This window comes from Geotrypetes seraphini, chromosome 2 (assembly GCF_902459505.1).
Source record: "Geotrypetes seraphini chromosome 2, aGeoSer1.1, whole genome shotgun sequence".
Classification (NCBI taxonomy): Eukaryota; Metazoa; Chordata; class Amphibia; order Gymnophiona; family Dermophiidae; genus Geotrypetes; species Geotrypetes seraphini.
Window position 1 is genome coordinate 433,443,165 of NC_047085.1, and position 17,559 is coordinate 433,460,723.

A 17,559-nucleotide genomic window follows, 5' to 3' on the forward strand; every position below is an offset into this window, starting at 1 on the left:
GAACATTTTTTGTAAGTTAGTAGCTGCCAGGCATCAGTAGGTGTCTCATTGTAGGCAAGGTAAATCCAGGCCTACAATGTAGGCTTGATTCTCTTAGCAATGCCTAATGTGTGATTGATGTACCCAAACAGGAGATTCTACCTTGTCACAGTAGAAACAAAAAGAAAACAGAGAAGGCGACCAGTGGTGCTCAATATCTTTATTACCTTCAAGTCTTGACACGTACGTGTTTCGGCCGTGAGGCCTGCCTCAGGAGTCTGAATCTCAATGCAGAACCACATGTTACAACTTTCCTCTTATAATTAAAGTGCTTGAGCCAAATAACAAATTGAGCAATCGAGATGATCAACATCACCAATAAAAGCATGTCCATTGTATTGGGCAGTGTATTGGTGTTGTCAGTATACTTCTTCCTCTGTATCCGCGGTTTCTGTATCTGCGGATTTGCTTATTCGCGATTTTTCAGGGGCTGACTCCACCCCCAAAAATTACATCATCATTAAAGTTATTTTTCCTTTTACTGTACCGATAAAAAAGTTTATTGCTTACCATTCACTCTGAAAATCATTGCTTCCATGCTTTCTCCCACAAAATCGCTGCTTCCCTGCTTCCAAGTGTGCACTGAGAAAAACGCTGCTTCCCAGCATCCATAGAGAGAAAGGCTTCTTCCCAGCATGCATGGAGAAAATCGCTGGGAATCGCTGCTTGCCTGCTATTTGCCCTAAATTCTCTTTGAATCGCTGGTAATCGCTGCTTGCCTGTTCCAAGCCCTTAATTCTTTGAGAATTGCTGGGAATCATTGGGAATCGCTGCTTGCCTGCTCCAAGCTGTTTGCGGTTTCAGTAATAAAAACGACGGCATTTTCTAAAAACTGCGAATAACATATAAAAAGTTATTCACAAGTTTTGCATATTTGTGCCTATGGTCCGCCCGCATCCTCCGCTAATACGGAGGGAGAAGTGTATACCAAAATACATACGTGTCGAGTCTTGAATCTAATAAAGATATTGAGCACCGCTGGTCGCCTAATGTGAGACTGACACATCTAGGTGCCTTCAAATGTAGGCATCATGAACGGAATCTGTTTCAGAACGGCAGCAAAAGTCAACATTTATGAACCAACATTTAGGTGTGACTCTCTATGCCAGTGGTCTTCACTAATTTTTAAGTCAGGGACACTTTGGTTCAAAATGAGCAATATTATTCTCATGATGGTCAGCAGCGTTGCCAACCCCACATGTGTCAATATAGCATCCATCCACACTAACTTGCCTTTGGATTTTTCATTGGGGGTGTCTTCAAGGAGGTGGGCATTTCCAAATGTATTCTCTTTATCTATTGGGAAGTGTCTTTGTCTTTCAAGCATACAGCTCTTCCCCCACTTCTACTTTCCTCTTTCTGTCATGAGCTTGGGTAGAGAGAGGGTGAAAAAACAGAAGGATGATCAGGGCCGCTCTAGAAATTACCAGGGACCACAATCAGAGAACCAGGCCTTGAAATGAAGAACACTGACTTATACCATGTACACGGCATGAAATGCAGAACCTTGTATGCATAACTGATAGTATTCTATAACAGTGGTTCTCAACCCTGTCCTGGAGGATCACCAGGCCAATTGGGTTTTCAGGATAGCCCTAATGAATAGGCACGGAGCAGATTTGCATGCCTGTCACTTCCATTAAATGCAAATCTCTCTCATGCATATTTATTAGGGCTAGCCTGAAAACCCGATTGACCTGCTGGTCCTCCAGGACAGGGTTGGGAACCACTATTCTATAAAGTGTATGCTAAAATAGTTGAAACACCCATGGCTGGTCCATGCCCCTCTCACACGAATGCCCCCTGTGCAGTTACTCTCTAGACAATTTGCACATTCACTTTATAGAATAAGGTCATAACTCACATAAGTGTGTAACTGCATATTAGTGCCAATTTGTGCTAATTAAGGCCAATTAAGCACCAATGAAAGGACAAGTAATTAAATTATAAGCATAAGTGGTACTAATTCTGTGATTACACACAGAATTGTGTGCATCATTTTACTGAATTAGAGGGCTAGAGCTGAAATTAGCACATGCTATTTGGCATGCCCAAATTGCTCTTGTATCATGCCAAGAAAACCACAAAGGGGGGGGGGGGGGGTGTCCTTCATTTTGATGACTCAAGAACACCTTTGAATCTGGATCTGTTATGCCAACATGCTAATGGTCACTATGGTCTTGCATTGGGTTGCCCTATGGCTCCATAAAAAGGAGGATGGATGAGACATCTGGGTTTTATTTTCATTGAAAGCAATGTAAGTAAAACCCAGATGTCTCAATCTGTCATCCTTTTTCCGGAGTCATATGGTAACCCTAGTCATGCACTAACCACTACCATATACCAATTTGAATAAGTAGTTAGAATACTGGTATTCAATGAATCCTGCAGCTTTTTTGATTCTGTAACTCAAAGTGATCAACAGCTGTTCTATTATAGGACTGCTGGGTTTTTTTTCCCCTGTGTTGTCTATGTAATCATAGTCATAGTGTTTCATGATTTCTCTTCAGACTGATGAAATGCTTTTAAAAGTCTGGAGTTCATCTGAAAATCAAGGCGAGAAGTGGAATAAGGTAGAACTACTGCTGGGGAAGTTAAGGAATTTTCAAATAATTTTTGAAGGAATTCGTGCTAAAGACCTTGGTGGAGGAGCCGCAATAGATGACATTGAATTCAAGAACTGCACACTAAGTAAGTTTTAAAGTCAAAAGTCTATTTTCATTATCCCCCGCCTAGTCAGCATGCCATTATTGTTAATTTTATTTTTCTGTTTTGTTTTGGTGATCCACAGAGTCACATTCCAATAGCATGTTTTCTTTTTAGAGCTTTTGAAAAATAATGTTCTTTTCTATTTGTGTCATGATGAGGTTACCTTGAAGACCCTGTCAAACATACTTTTGTCATGTCACAACAGGCTCTCAAATGTCATATAGCCATTACTTATTTGATGGTTCTTTTATTAAACCATGTTAGCACTAATGTAGCAATGAAAACGCCGCATCGATCACACTGCGGGCCGCATAAAACAGCCAGGTGGGCTAGATTCGGCCTACAGGCCTTGAGTTTGACACCTGGTAGGGCGTCAGCAACCCTGCCAGCTGCAGGGGAAGGTGTGGCTCACTGACAGAGCTGCGGCCTCTGCACCCAGAGGTTGTGAGATCAAAACCCAGTTCTGCTCCTTGGGACCCTGCACAAGTCACCCAGTCCTCCAGTGCCCAACACTCTGAATGCCAGCTTTGAATGCCAAAGCCACAGAAAGGCAGTATACAAGTTCCATTTCCCTTGTGTCAGGAAGGGTGCAATACTACCAGGTGGGCCACTGGCCCAGCTGTGGCTATCACACAGCTCTAAAGCCTATAATACAGCTAAAAATGAATTGGTTTTTCTGTTCATTTGTATGTATACAAACCAAAGTGCCCTCATTTATTTTGCTTTACCATTTGTCTGAAAATAAATGCAACTCACTACAATCAATGAAAGAGCAGGATTTCAATTCACAATTATCAGGAAAATTTTGGCTTTCATTTAACTCTGCAGATATTTGGGTTAAATTTGCTGGTCTGAAAATTATGAGCTGTAATACAAATCAGTGAGGCACTACCCCTCCAAATTTTTAAATGCTAATTCAGCCCTTTGTGTGCATTTGCAGTGGGGCTCATTTACAAGGTTGAAAATAAGGCACTTGAGTGAAGTGCAGCTGTCACTGATATGCTAAATTTAGTGCCTTAATTTACAAGGAGGAGGGAAATGAATTATGCACTGTACAATGGCTACACAAAATCTAAACAAATAGGTCTCATGTCTTCACTATTCCCCCTTTTTACTAAGCCCCAATAGAAGTTTATACCACGGCCCGGAGAGCTAAATGCTTCAAAGCTCACAGAATTCCTATGAGCGTCGGAGCATTTAGCACCCCTGGCCGTGGTAGAAACCACTACTGCGGCTTAGTAAAGGGGGGGACCTATAAATAGTATCATATTAGTCTTAGCTCTTAAGAATAGTAGGAAAACCTGGGCTTTGTCATTGATATTTAAAATGATAGGCAGCCCATAAGACTGTCACAAATGAATATTTTTGTAAGATGTATCTCAAACTTTGGAAAATAATCTTTTATTCAAAGCTGAAGACCCTTTAAAAGTTATTTTCTTTATTGTCTTCAATTTCCGTGAAAGTGTTGTGTGAGATGTCATGGGAATAGTTTTGTATTTTTTTGATCCAGAACTTTTGAAGAATTTTGTAGATGCAAATATATTTACTCCTAGGGCTCCTTTTACTAAGGTGCGCTAGCGGTTTTAGCATGCTCTACAATGCCACGCGCACTAAACGCTAACGCCTCCATAGAGCTTGTATTAGTATTTTTCATTTAGCACATGGTTTGCGCGTGCTAATCTTTTGCACACGCTAAAAACGCTAGCACACCTTAGTAAAAGGAGCCCCTAATTTGTGGGCGCCTCCCACCATTAATTTTGATTAAAATTGGTCTTGAAACTTCTGTTTGTCCCTTCCGCTTCCTTAATTTCAAGACTGCTCCAGGTCCTCTATTACTTTTTTGCTCTGCCCTTCTTTTTCCTTTTTAGAAGTGTATTAGATCTTTGCTGATTGTAGTTGTCCTGAAATTTATTTATTAAAAAATTTATATACCGCATACGACTATGCAGTTTCCATACCACATACATAAAATCTTGTTTCCCTCCGATTATCACAAATAACATAGACAAGTCTAAACAACATCGTTAATCGTGCCTGCTATGATAGGGATAGAGCACAAATTCAATTAATTCAGAAATACAAGCAAGCTTTAAATCATACGTTGATGTCAGAAAAATTCTAAAAGACGATAATCAACAGAAATATACCTTAGCGTAAGAAGGCATTGGCAGATAATTGAGTTTTCTTAAAATTCATCCTCCCCATACAAAACTGCAGGATACCAGGCAAGGCATTCCATAGTTCTATGCCAGCCACAGATATCATTGATGCTCCGATCCTAGCATGCATAGTTGACATGTGCATTATTTATTCAGTGCGCCTGTTACAATTTCAAGTGTTCTTGAAATGTTTTTGAAATACTTTATAAAGTCAAAATTAGAAAAAAAAAAAAAAAAAGGTTTTCCACCATGTTGTATTATGCTTCCTAACCTTTGCAGATTGCTTTCCTTGAGCAAAACAGATTACAGTATGTTTGTCCTAGTTTTTCCATAGCAGTGAGAAAGGATGACTTGGCCAATGCAAATGATTTAGTAAATCTCAACATTTAAATGTTAAAGCCAAGACATACTGGAAAGCTGCATTTGCATGATACGAATTATGACCTCTTTTAAATAGAAACTTATTCCCAGAGCTAAGGGCCTGATTTACCGCAGCATTTCTTTTGCTGGGTGTCTACGGGAAAAAGCTTAGTATATTAGATTGTGACAGTGTTAGTGCTGGTTTTAAATTGCCTTTTATAATTAGTATGTGGCTCCCATATGTCCAATATATATGCACTTATTTTTCTAGTTAATTGTTTAAAGCCTAAACTATACCTATTTAGTGTGTATTTCATTGCTTACTTCTGCTGGCTTGACTTTGCATTGATATTCTAACTGATCAGCAATGTCATCAAGATTATGTTCAATAATTCCACTAATTTTTAAATTCCTAATATAAAAGTTCTTTATCCTTTTTTTTATTGCTACAAAGGTTGAATTTTTTGTAATATAGGCACTCATATTGTGATGTTCTAAAATGCCATAAAGCTGCAGTTGCAATTTTCTATTTACCAAAACCTCCATGTTAACTAATGGGGGCAATCACAGCAGTTTCCTTTTCAGTTAATACAGAGGAAATGTCATTACTTCCTATTAACTAAATTGCACATAATGTGATGCAGTGAGCAACACCTATTCAGGTAGCGTAAGAATAGCCTTACTGTGTCAGACCAATGGTCCATCAAGCCTGGTAAATAGACTGTGGACTTTTCCTCCAGGAAATTGTCCAAACCTTTCTTAAAACCAGTTATGCTCTCTACTCTTACCACAACCTCTGGCACTTGAATTATTTGGTGGGTGTATGCGGAACAGGAGTGTAGTTTTGTGTTCTAACAATGGGACAATTGTCCCTGCAGGAGTTATGCTTGCGTATTTGACGCTCTAAGACCGATCCCTTGGGGAAAGGTGCTTGACTCCGTCTGCACAGGTCTGCTCATCTACCGGTGTATCTGGTGTCTTAAGCCCATGATTATGTGCAAGTGCAGCCAGCAGGGGGATTATTCTGGCTGGTGCACGTGCCGCTGATCTGTGTCCATTCAGTTTGCAGCAGTGTTTAAGAAAGTGTTGGGCGTTGTGGGATTGGACTCTGTGTTATTTGGTACACATTCTTTTTGAATTGTGGCTGCCACTTTTGCTGCATGCAGGGGTGGGTCCCCAGATTTTATTCGTCATATTGGACGTTGGGCTTCGGTATTTGGGTTATGTGTGGGAAGCTCAGTTTGATTAATGGGTGTTTTGTTCTCTCTTTTGTGTTTGTGCTAGTTTCCTTCAGGAATCGGCCAGTCAATATATGTGTCTCACTGTGTGGGCAATGCTATTTCAACAGTTTTGGGGAAATGGTACTGAGTGTTAATTTGTCTTTTGTTTTGTAATTCACATGTTAGTTTAACTGATTCCCTGTTTGTTGAAGTCTTATGTAAACAGAGTCGAGCCCCTATTTCAGGAAATGACATGGTATATAAATCTAAGTCTTAGATTAGATTAGATATTTTGGGCAAAGAAGCACGCTGAGGAATCCTTTGGGGGGTGCATCTTGGCCTTACCGCTCAGGGTGTTTCCAGTCAATGGCTTGGATGATGTGGGATGCAATAGAATTAACTATTACCCACTCTTTTAGAGACTGAACATTTTTCTTATTCAGATTTAATTCTGATGTATTTGGGTGGGACTGATTTATGGCATGTGAAGGGTATAGATTTGATAAGACAATTGAAAAGGGATTTTGTTATAATTTCTTGTCATTTCCCTTTATCTAAGGTGGTGTGGTCTCAGATTATTCCTCGATTGGTGTGGAAGGATGCTAGGAGTGTGCCTGCGATTGAGTATTTGCGGAGACAGGTGACTGTAGAGATATCCCTTTGGGTTACTTGTTTGGGGGGTATGGTGCTGACTCGTTATTTGTTGACAACAGATTGTCCTGGCCTGTATTGGCTGGATGGTATTCATTTATATGATATAGGATCAGATATTTTTCTGTGTACGGTGCAGGATTTGTTGGAATCTCTTTACGGGGTAGCTCTGGCCGCAGCTAAATATCAACTGTGGGGGGAACGGTGACAAGCTTAAGCAGTCACTGCTTTGGTGGAAAATGGATGGGGGTTCTTCCAGGTGGCCATTAGTTTTGTAAGGGGTGTAAGAGGACGGGTGAAACCTCAGGTTTTGAAAAAGGGGAAACTAGGAACTGAACATGATTTACTGGGATGTTTGGGGCAGAGTAGCTAGGTCAGCACCGACTAGCTGATGGGAGAAGGGGCTTTGAGGGACCGCCTAGGACGAAGGGGATAAAGGGAATTACATTTTTATTGAATTCTTGTTGGATTAAATAAAGCCACGATCAGTTTTTGCCAACATTATGTGTATGTAGTTTATTTAATGCAATGAGAGGTGTATGAGTTTTAAATGAAGCAGGAAGGCAGTGGTGCAAGTGATGCATGTTAGGGAAGCCCACTGAAATAATCAGTGGGATGATAACATTGGCCGAGCCCACTGTGGGAGTGGTGATTATGGAAAAGGGTGGGTAGTGGTGGTGGTAGTGGTAATGGGATGGGGTTAGGTCAGGCTTAAAAAATTGTGTGTGAATGATTGTGCTTGTGACAGGATTTGTAAGAGGTGACAGGACTGTTGTGAAGTGGATGGTGTGTGTTGGATACAAGGGAAGGGTAGTTGGGATTGGGTAGAAGCTATTTGTCAGTTAATTGGAGGATTTTTAATGGGAGTTACTGAGGAGAGGAAAGGTCTTTGGGATATTACTAGTTGGATTCGGGAGGGTAGGTGATAAAGGGGAGAGTTGTGGAAGGTTTGGGTAACAGGGTGGGGCTTTATATGGTTGGGGGGAGTGAGTAAGTGAGAAGGGATTAGAATGCTTTGTAATCGTTCCTGCTTTGTCCTTAGGGATGAGGTTTGTTGTTTCATGTTTGGATTGGGTGCTATGTAGGAGTCTGAGGGGCGGGGGAGGTCGTAGCTTTGCAGAAAATGGGGGGGGGGGGTCTTTCAGGTGGCCACCAGTGTTGTGAGGGGTGTAAGAGGTATTATGATGTTGGACACTGCACGACACCACCACAGATAACTGTGAGGCCGGGTGACACCGCAGGTCTTGATAAGGGGATACTTGGAATTGAACATGATTTATTGGGATGTATGGGGCAGAGTTGCACCGACTAGCTTATGGAAGGGACTTTGAAGTGCTGCCTTGGAAGAAGGGGATAAAGGGAATCACTTTGTTATTGAATTCTTGTTGGATTAAATAAAGCTGCGGCCAAGTTTTTTTTCCAACACTATGTATATGTGGTTTATTTAATGCAGCGAGAGGTGTGCGAGTTTTAAATGAAGCAGGAAGGAAGTGGTGCGAGTGTCGAATGTTATGCAAATTGGCACTTAACAAAATAACACTCTTTTCAGCTACAGTGGCAAAATAATGCTCGGAATTTAGGAAGTTGATTGGTTGAGTTGAGAACTTTTCAGTACCTCTTCATAGAAGTTTGTTCATTTATTTCCTCTGATTTATCTACCAAAACATAATAGATGTCATTCAAAAGGTGGGAGAGTACCTTCTGGAAATGTCAAAACTTATTTCAAATATATATATATATATAAAATAAATCCTTTGGTGATATAGAAACAAAATCTTGTGGGCAATTCAAATGCCTGATGGTTTTATATCTAAGTACATTGTCTGTAATTTTCAATTTTCTGAGTACTGTAATTTTATCAAAAGCAAAAGGTGTGTGTACTTATTTATTTTTATTTATTTCCAAGCGCCTGATATGCTGCAAGTGATCTGCAGTGGCAACTATGCAGTTTACAACAAAAATAAATCCATGGAAAGATTTTAATTCTTGCTCCAATATACTGACCTTCTGTATTAGGACACAGGATTTAGATTCTACTTTTTGAGATTTTGCCAAAGTCTGTGAGGCAAATTGCACAAATAACAAACAGAGCTTATGCATAAATGCTACTGCTGAACACACTTCCGCTAAAGTCATCACAGCAAAGTCTAAGCACAAAAAGCACGGGTGACACTTTCCCAGCGTCTCCCAATAAATTTAGATTTCTCCTGTTCTCTAGTTTGACCATTTTGCCCTTCTCCCTTGTTGATAATGTTCAAAGAACGCACTGCTAACTGAGCCTCAATCACATCTGCAGCATACTCTCGGCTTGCCTCTCCCCTTGCGGCAGGCCCAAGTGCTCTGTCTGCCTCCTGCAGTTGAGACGCAGTTGAGCCACATCTGAGCTGCAGCAGTAGACTGGGAAAGGTAGGGTTCAGTGACACATTGCTACCTAGCAGAGAGTATTGCCCTGCAGCAGGAATGCTCTGAAGCAATTGAGAAACACTGACAATTTCAAGAATAAAACACTGACCAGAAATCACCGCAGCTGGGGTAGATGTGTGTGGCGATAGCCTCACCCTTTCTCATTGTTTTGAAATGTTATTTATGTCTATTTATGAATGTGTTGATGTACTTTGCCTTGTATAAGGCAAATTCTAAATAAACCAAACCAAACATATTCAAAAACAGGATATAAATTCAGGGATAAATTTATCGTCAGTTTAGCCAGATCCTAAAACAGTCTTCTCACAGTGTCAGCCATCTTGAATTCCCTCTCAATTGTTAATGCAAGAGTCACTGTTAGGATGCTCTGCCAGGTTAATATCCAATACAATTTAATAATTATACTCCATAGTGTGGGATACATATGTTTTTTCCATTATTGCTAAAGAGGAATAATGTATTTCTTTGTAACCTCCTCTAGTGTGCAGTACAAAATGCTAAGAACTAGGGAAGAATCAAGAAGGTGAGTAAATAGGGCAGGCGACATGGATGCAAAGCCCCATGGTGGAAGATAAATGACAGCGGAAGGAGTGGCCTAGTGGTTAAAGCTACAGCCTCAGCACTCTGAGGTTGTGAGTTCAAGCCCTACACTGATCCTTGTAATTTCACTTGCTCAGGTACACTAGATAGATTCTGAGCCCATCAGGACAGATAGGGAAAAATGCTTGAGTACTTGAATGTAAACCACCTACACAACCCCCATTGATAGACTGTATAAAAATAAATATGGTAAGTTGGCAAATGATCAAAAATCAGAACAATGCTGCTCTCGTCCTCTCATCTTGCTTGGGGGCTAGAGATAAAGAAGGCCAGGAGGGGTTGGGTACCCTTCTGCTGCGATTGTCGGGAGGGCCGTTGGGGGGGTCTACAGGAGGGGTTGGGTGCCCTCCTGCCGTGATCGCTGGGGGGAGGGGAGACTTGCAGCCGTAGCCGCGGTCACTATGCTAATCACGGCAGCATTTAAAGTACATGTCGTGTTTGTTTTTGCATTGCTAGCCCCAGGGGTGGTGGAAGATTAGTGATTGAAAAACTGTATGAAAAATAACTATTTTAAATTTAGTGATCAAAATGTGTCAGTTTTGAGAATTTATATTAATTAATTTTTTCTCTGCGTGTTTTGTTTTTGTATAGTTATTAACTAATATTTAACTAAGTTTTAAAGTTTTAAAGAATGTTTCCTTTATACGTAAATAAAGAAAAGTGAATGGGATTGCAGTGGCGGTGACGGGGCGGTGAATGGGGTGGCAGTGGCGGTGACGGGGCGGTGAAGAGGATGGTGAGACGGGGACGGGGCGGTGACGGGGATGGTGAGACGGGGACGGGGCGGTGACGGGGATGGTGAGACGGGGACGGGGCGGTGACGGGGACCAATTTTTTCACCGTGTCATTCTCTAATCAGAATAAACAGGGTGAAAGGTAAAGAGGATCAGGCCAGTAGTAGGATGGTGCAAATATGCCTGCCCTGGACAAATTTTGATTTATTTAAAATTTTTATGCTCACAATATCTACCACTCTAGGCAGCTTAATAAAATCACAAACGGTACATAATAATGGATAATAAAATATATAAAACAAAGTAAAAATATACCACCACAATTCAACGTTTGGAGATTGAAGAGACTAGTAATAGAGGTTAGGGAAAAAAAGAGGCTACTATAAAAAGTTTTGATAGGGATAATGCAATGAAGTTATTTTTGTTGAATAGATCTAGGTTGACAGTCACAAAATTGCTCCCCCTCCCTCTGCTTTTACTATGTCATGGCCTAGAGCACAGTAGAAACCTTAGTTACTGTATTATCCCCCTTATATTGTAATTTTATCAGTATGTACATCGCTTAGAATTTAGATTAAGCGATTAATCAAATTATTATTAAACTTGAAACTTGAACCAAGGCTTAGTAAAAGAGGGCTTAAATGTCTTCCCTGATGTGGCCGTTAAAACACAGATCAGGAAAGCTTTTCTTTAGCTGAAAGTTAGGATTTTGGCCCTTGGTATGACTTTTTGTGAAATATCAATAGAATGATTATGTATTTCTAAATCCTAAGCACTTAGAGGAATTTGTGCAGACTTGGGAACAGGTAACTATGGGCTCCTTTTACAAAGCTGCGATAGTATTTTTAGTGCGTGCAGAATTGCCACGCACGCCAAACCCACGCTACGCAGCTAGAACTAACGTTAGCTCAATGCTGGCGTTAGCATCTAGCGCGTGCAGCAGTTTAGCGCGCGATATGCAAACCGCTATCACAGCTTTGTAAAAGGAGCCCTATGAGGATGTTGGATCAGACAAAGCAGTTAAGGTTATGAGGCTAATTAATTAGAGATGTTAAGACAATTATGTCTTTCCTTGTTATGGAGGGGGGACTAAATTTTTTTTTAATAGATTGGGTCTCTCCTTCATCTTTATAAAATTATAAGTACCGGTAATTATCTTTGAGTTTATGTAAATTTTCCTGATTCTTTAAAGATTACTCCACCCCCTTTTACAAAGCCTCATGGCAAAACCCCCAAAGTCCTTTACATCCCTATGGGCTTTGGGGCATTTACCACAGCAGCCCATGCTAAATGGCTTCGTAAAAGAGGTCCTACATGACGTAATACTTTTGCTTAAGTTTTGTTCTGTGAATTGTTACCTTATTGTAATATGGTGGTAAACATGAAAAAATGTAATAAGATGTAAAGTTAAACAAAACAACAAAATAAACAAACATATAATTATAATAATAATTTATTTTTATATACCGCCAAACCATCAGTTCATGGCGGTTCACAATAATAATGCACTGGGCATTGGAAATACAAAGTCAAAAGGCATTGATTATAAACCCTTATAAGCCCTCCCCCAAAACCCATCGCTCATGCTAGTCTTCAATTCGTGTAAGCTCACTCTATCAGCTCTGTAAGCTCCCTGCGAATACCCAGGCAAACTCTTTTTGTAAACTGCCTAGAACTGGAAGGTATTGGCGGGGTAGAAAACACTAATGTAATATAGAGATTGATTCTATAAAGTGTGCCTAAAGATAGATGCAAAAATGTCTGACACTATGTGCAAATTTTATAATGGGACCTGTACACCCAGATTCTGTTGGCATTTATGCATTAGCATTTAGGAGTGCCCGCTTATGCCATTTCTGTGGCAGACATAAATAGGTAAATTAAATGCTGCACTTGGGCACATAAACAACACTATTCCATATTGTCACAACCCTAGCCCTGAAGCCAGTTTTGTGCTAGGGAAGGCTGTGCCTAACCCTAAACTTACCTTGATAAGGGCTAACCAGAGTGACAGGCTGAATGCAGATAAGTAGATAAGACCTGAGTTCCCATTGAACCACAAGGTTACAGGACCCTGGGGAGGAGAAGATGATAGTGGGAATAGCCTGGTGCAGCAGGAGGTGCCTTTAAGGAAAGAACAGCCTAAGAGGCAGGCACACAGCACAGCTAAGACACAACTGCTGGACCCAATTAGGGCTAATCAGAAAGCCCAGCAGAAGCAGCAGATTGTCCCTCCCCCTTTCAGGTTAGGGCGTAGCCAACTCAGGAATTTAGAGGCTGAACTCAGGAGAAACAAGTCAGTCTGTCCTGGGGCAGCCCAGGAAGGAGACTCAAGGAACTGGGCTCCTGAAACCTCTCAGATTCAGGATGTTGAGATGGCAGATGTTACCTCTGTCCCTGAGACCAACCAGCCAGCCAGCCAGCCAGCCAGGATATCATAGAACTCATGGACACTTCCCTGGAACCAGAAGCAAGCTTCATGGACCAAAGCTAAGTTTGATTTCTTTGTGGTTTTTGGTGGCTGCTGAATCTGGTTTTGTTTTTAGGCTGTCTGGAAGCACAAGGCAAGGGCAGGCAGTGTGAGCAGTGCTAGGCTCACAGCTGCAGGTGTGCCTTATTGCTGGTGACAGTGAAGAAAGTGTTTTCTTGTTTGAACATTTGGACTTTTGTTTTTCTCCCTGTTTGGGTGTGACTTTGTGGCTGCCCGGGAAAAAGGGGTGGTAGTGGGGAAGAATCCACACAATATCCTCAGGGTGGGATTGTGGGGCCAAGTTTTTGGCAATCTTTGAATTAGTGTATTCAGCTACTCCCCTCCCCCGCCAGCTATTTGTTAAGTTGGCTGAGAAAGGCCAGCTAAAACTCAGGCCTAGGCAGCACTTGCTAACTGTGTTTAAACAAACCCATTGTGAAGAACCAGTGTAAAGACTGGGTAATTTTGGTAGCCTTAGGTTGCCCGTTATGGACTGTGAAACTATCAGGGCAAGGCTACAATAGAGCCATTTTTCTGTTTTGAACTTACCTGCAAGAAAGGTGTGGGCTGTAAGTTTTGTAAGCCCAGATTTTTTGTTTAAGTTTGAAGGCAAAGTCTGCACTATAGCTGGTTGCTAATGCAGAAATAAAGTTGGACTCAAATACTTTTGAAACCCTTTATTGGTCCTGACATTTGTTTTGTTTTATACTGATAAGTACCAGCAGGATCTTCAATTTCCTTTGAAGGCACGTCTGGAAAACCCGGCACCGGCAGGTTCACAATATACACACGTAATTGTAGAAGATGCTCATCCGAACACTAACGCAATTACTGCTTTCACTTAGAAGTTTAGGCCCCTTCATTTTATTTCGGAAAGCTCTGAAAACTTTCTTGTTTACTAAACACTTTGGAAACTAAACCATTCTAGATTACATTCTTCTATATTTATGTACTATACTTACATTATTGTAAACCGAGTCAAGCACCTTTTTGGCTGAAGACCTGGTCTATTAAAATTAAGTTTTAGTTTAGTTTCGTTTTAGTTTAATTAGGGGGATCTGGGCCTTATTTAGGCATGAGCAGTTACACCAGATTTCAGTTGCTGCAAATCCTTGCGCCAAAATTTGGGTATGGATCCCAACACCAAACACTATTCCATAAATGGCACCCAACTCAGACAGCCATTTATAGAATATTTATTTACTCAATTTTCTATACTGTTCTCCAAGGAGAGCTCAGAACGGTTTACATGAGATTATTGAGGTACCTAAGCATTTTTCCCTGTCTGTCCTGGTGAGTTCACAATCTATCTAATGTACCTGGAGCAATGGGGAGATTAAGTGACTTGCCCAGGGTCACAAGAAGCAGCGTGGGATTGAACCCACAACCCCAGGGTGCTGAGGTTGTAGCTTTAACCACTGTGCCACACTCTCCCCATGTAGTTCTATTTTTTGTTTACACCCAAATTTGGGCACCATTTACAGAATTGCATCTTAAGTGACTATGGAAGTGCTAAGCCCATTTCTTAGAGCGGCGTAGTAAAATTGTCATAAGATTACACTGCACAACAAAGTTTTTGCTTCCTGAACACTGCTGGGTGTTTCTTATAGAATTTTGGGTGCTGATCATGAATATTACATCAAAAATTACCCATCACGTACCATTTCAGAGAAATCTTCAATTTTGTCGTGATTTTTTCTTATATTTGGATGCAAACAATTTTTTCTCCCATAAGTGTCTTATCAACAACGGTTTGTGCCGCCTGGGTATGTCCATGCATAAAATCTAGCCAGGTTGGAAGCTGTTTTATGGAAGATGACATCCTGGGCATGTCTGGGCAGGTCTGAACGAGCTTGCGCTGTCTCACCATGCTATAATGGTGGCTTCCATACACCGATCCTGCTCATTTGGTTAATATAGATAGTCCGTATGTGTATATAGTATCAGTATAGTAAAGTATAGTAGTATAGTAGCTGTAGCAATATAACAGTAAGTAAGCTTGATGCTATAGACGTTTTGGTGTCGGGCAATATGTCTCGTCGGTGTCGTAACAGCCGCGACACATTCTGCTATATCTGTGGGGAATATACACTTACGCCTCAGAGACGTTCGATGACTGCCCTTGTAAAGAAAGCCTATCATCTGTATTTTGGCTGCAAAATAGGTGATCAAGACAAGCAATGGGCGCCTCACATTTGCTGTGCGACATGTGCTGTTAGTCTGAGAGCCTGGCTCAGAGGTACTCGAAAGACGATGCCATTTGCTGTTCCGATGATATGGCGAGAACAGAAAGACCATGTGACGGACTGTTATTTCTGTTTGACTAATGTGTCTGGTTTCTCTGCCAAAAACAAGAAGTCAATTGAATATCCTAATCTGCCTTCAGCAATGAGACCCATGCCACATGATGACAGTCTTCCAGTTCCGAAACCACCAGAGGATTGGACCTTAGACGAACCAGATGAAGAAACTGCAGTGCAGGGTTCTAACAGTGACATTGACCCGGATTTTGAACCATCCTCATCAGGCGATCCACATCTGATAACACAGTCCGAATTGAACGATTTGGTCAGAGATTTGGGTCTGTCAAAAGCAAAAGCTGAGCTGCTAGGTTCGAGACTGCAGGAATGGTGTTTGCTATCACCAGGTACGAAAATTTCTGTGTTTCGAGACCGGCATCATGATATAACCAAATTTTTTGCACAAGTCGACACTCTCTGTTTCTGTTGTGACATTGAAGGATTGTTCTCGGTCTTTGGTTGTGATCACAACCCGGAAGAGTGGCGTCTTTTCATTGATTCGTCAATGTTAAGCCTGAAAGCTGTTCTGTTGCACAATGGCAACGTTTATCCTTCAGTACCTGTTGGCTATGCAGCACATATGAAAGAAACATATGAGAATATGGAAATGTTACTAAAGTATGTCCAGTATACCAGGTATAACTGGAATATCTGTGGAGACCTCAAAGTCGTTGCTCTGTTACTAGGACTGCAGCTTGGCTATACAAAGTACTGCTGTTTCATCTGCGAATGGGACAGCCGAGACAGAGAGTCGCACTATTCTAGAAAGAACTGGCCACTCCGTAAAAAGTTAGTTCCAGGACAGAAAAATGTAGCACATGAATCGCTTGTTGACCCGACAAAGATATTTTTGCCTCCTCTTCACATTAAACTGGGACTCATGAAGAATTTTGTGAAAGCAATGAACAAGGAAGGGGAAGGTTTTCGTTATTTAAGACAGATGTTCCCAAGAATAACTGATGCCAAGATCAAAGAGGGTATTTTTGTTGGCCCCCAGATCAGACATGTTATGAGTGACAAGCGATTTGAAGATCTGTTAGTTGGGCCGGAAAAAATTGGCTGGAAAGCCTTGAAAGACGTTGTTGACAATTTTCTGGGCAATTACAGAGCCCCAAACTACATTCAGCTGGTAGACAAACTTCTCAAAGCATACAAGAGAATGAAGTGCAATATGTCACTCAAGATTCATTTCCTCCATTCACACTTGGACTTCTTCCCCGCAAATCTCGGTGCTGTGAGTGACGAGCACGGTGAAAGGTTTCATCAAGACATAGCTACGATGGAGAAACGATACCAGGGCAATTGGAATCCGTCAATGCTTGCCGACTATTGTTGGATGCTACAACGTGATGCACCAGACACTGAATATAAAAGAAACTCGGGAGCAAAACACTTTTAATTCTGTTTCATTTAGTCGCTTGTGCGAAACGTAAACTTGACTATATATTTTATTGTCAGTAAACATAAAAATGTCTATTTCTCATAGTTCTTACGTGATGCAGTAAAACCAAAACCATATTTGAGCATACCAAGTTGGTACCTGTCATAATCACCAAAAACTTTTCAGGAATCAAGACTTAACCAAAAAATTGTTGTGCAGTGTTATAGAATAGTGCTTAGCTCCCAACTAGCATTTACACATGAATGTGTAATATTCACACATATAGGTGCTAGTATTCTATTATCTGAGTACATGAATGGCAATTACATTTAGGGACTCTCATTTTACAATGAAAACAGATAGATATACCATCTATGAAAATGCCTAGATTTGGCTTTGGAATGACCTTTAAAAAAGCCTTTTTACCCCACTTTCTGTTTCCTCCTATATGGCATTAATCCACAAACCTGGTTTCTACCTCAAATATACTCCATCCTCATGGGGTATTACAT

At 41.0% G+C, this 17,559-nt stretch overlaps 1 protein-coding gene across 1 annotated transcript in view; it reads left to right on the forward strand.

Annotated features, from left to right (window-relative positions):
* MALRD1 (MAM and LDL receptor class A domain containing 1) overlaps nucleotides 1–17,559 on the forward strand; it is a gene marked incomplete at its 3' end in the record, with an annotated part of 701,795 nt that overhangs the window by 387,842 nt on the left and 296,394 nt on the right. Inside the window, exon 32 of the mRNA XM_033932884.1 lies at nucleotides 2,550–2,730. Coding sequence (XP_033788775.1) covers nucleotides 2,550–2,730 — 181 coding nt within the window. The remainder of the gene's footprint in view (nucleotides 1–2,549; nucleotides 2,731–17,559) is intronic.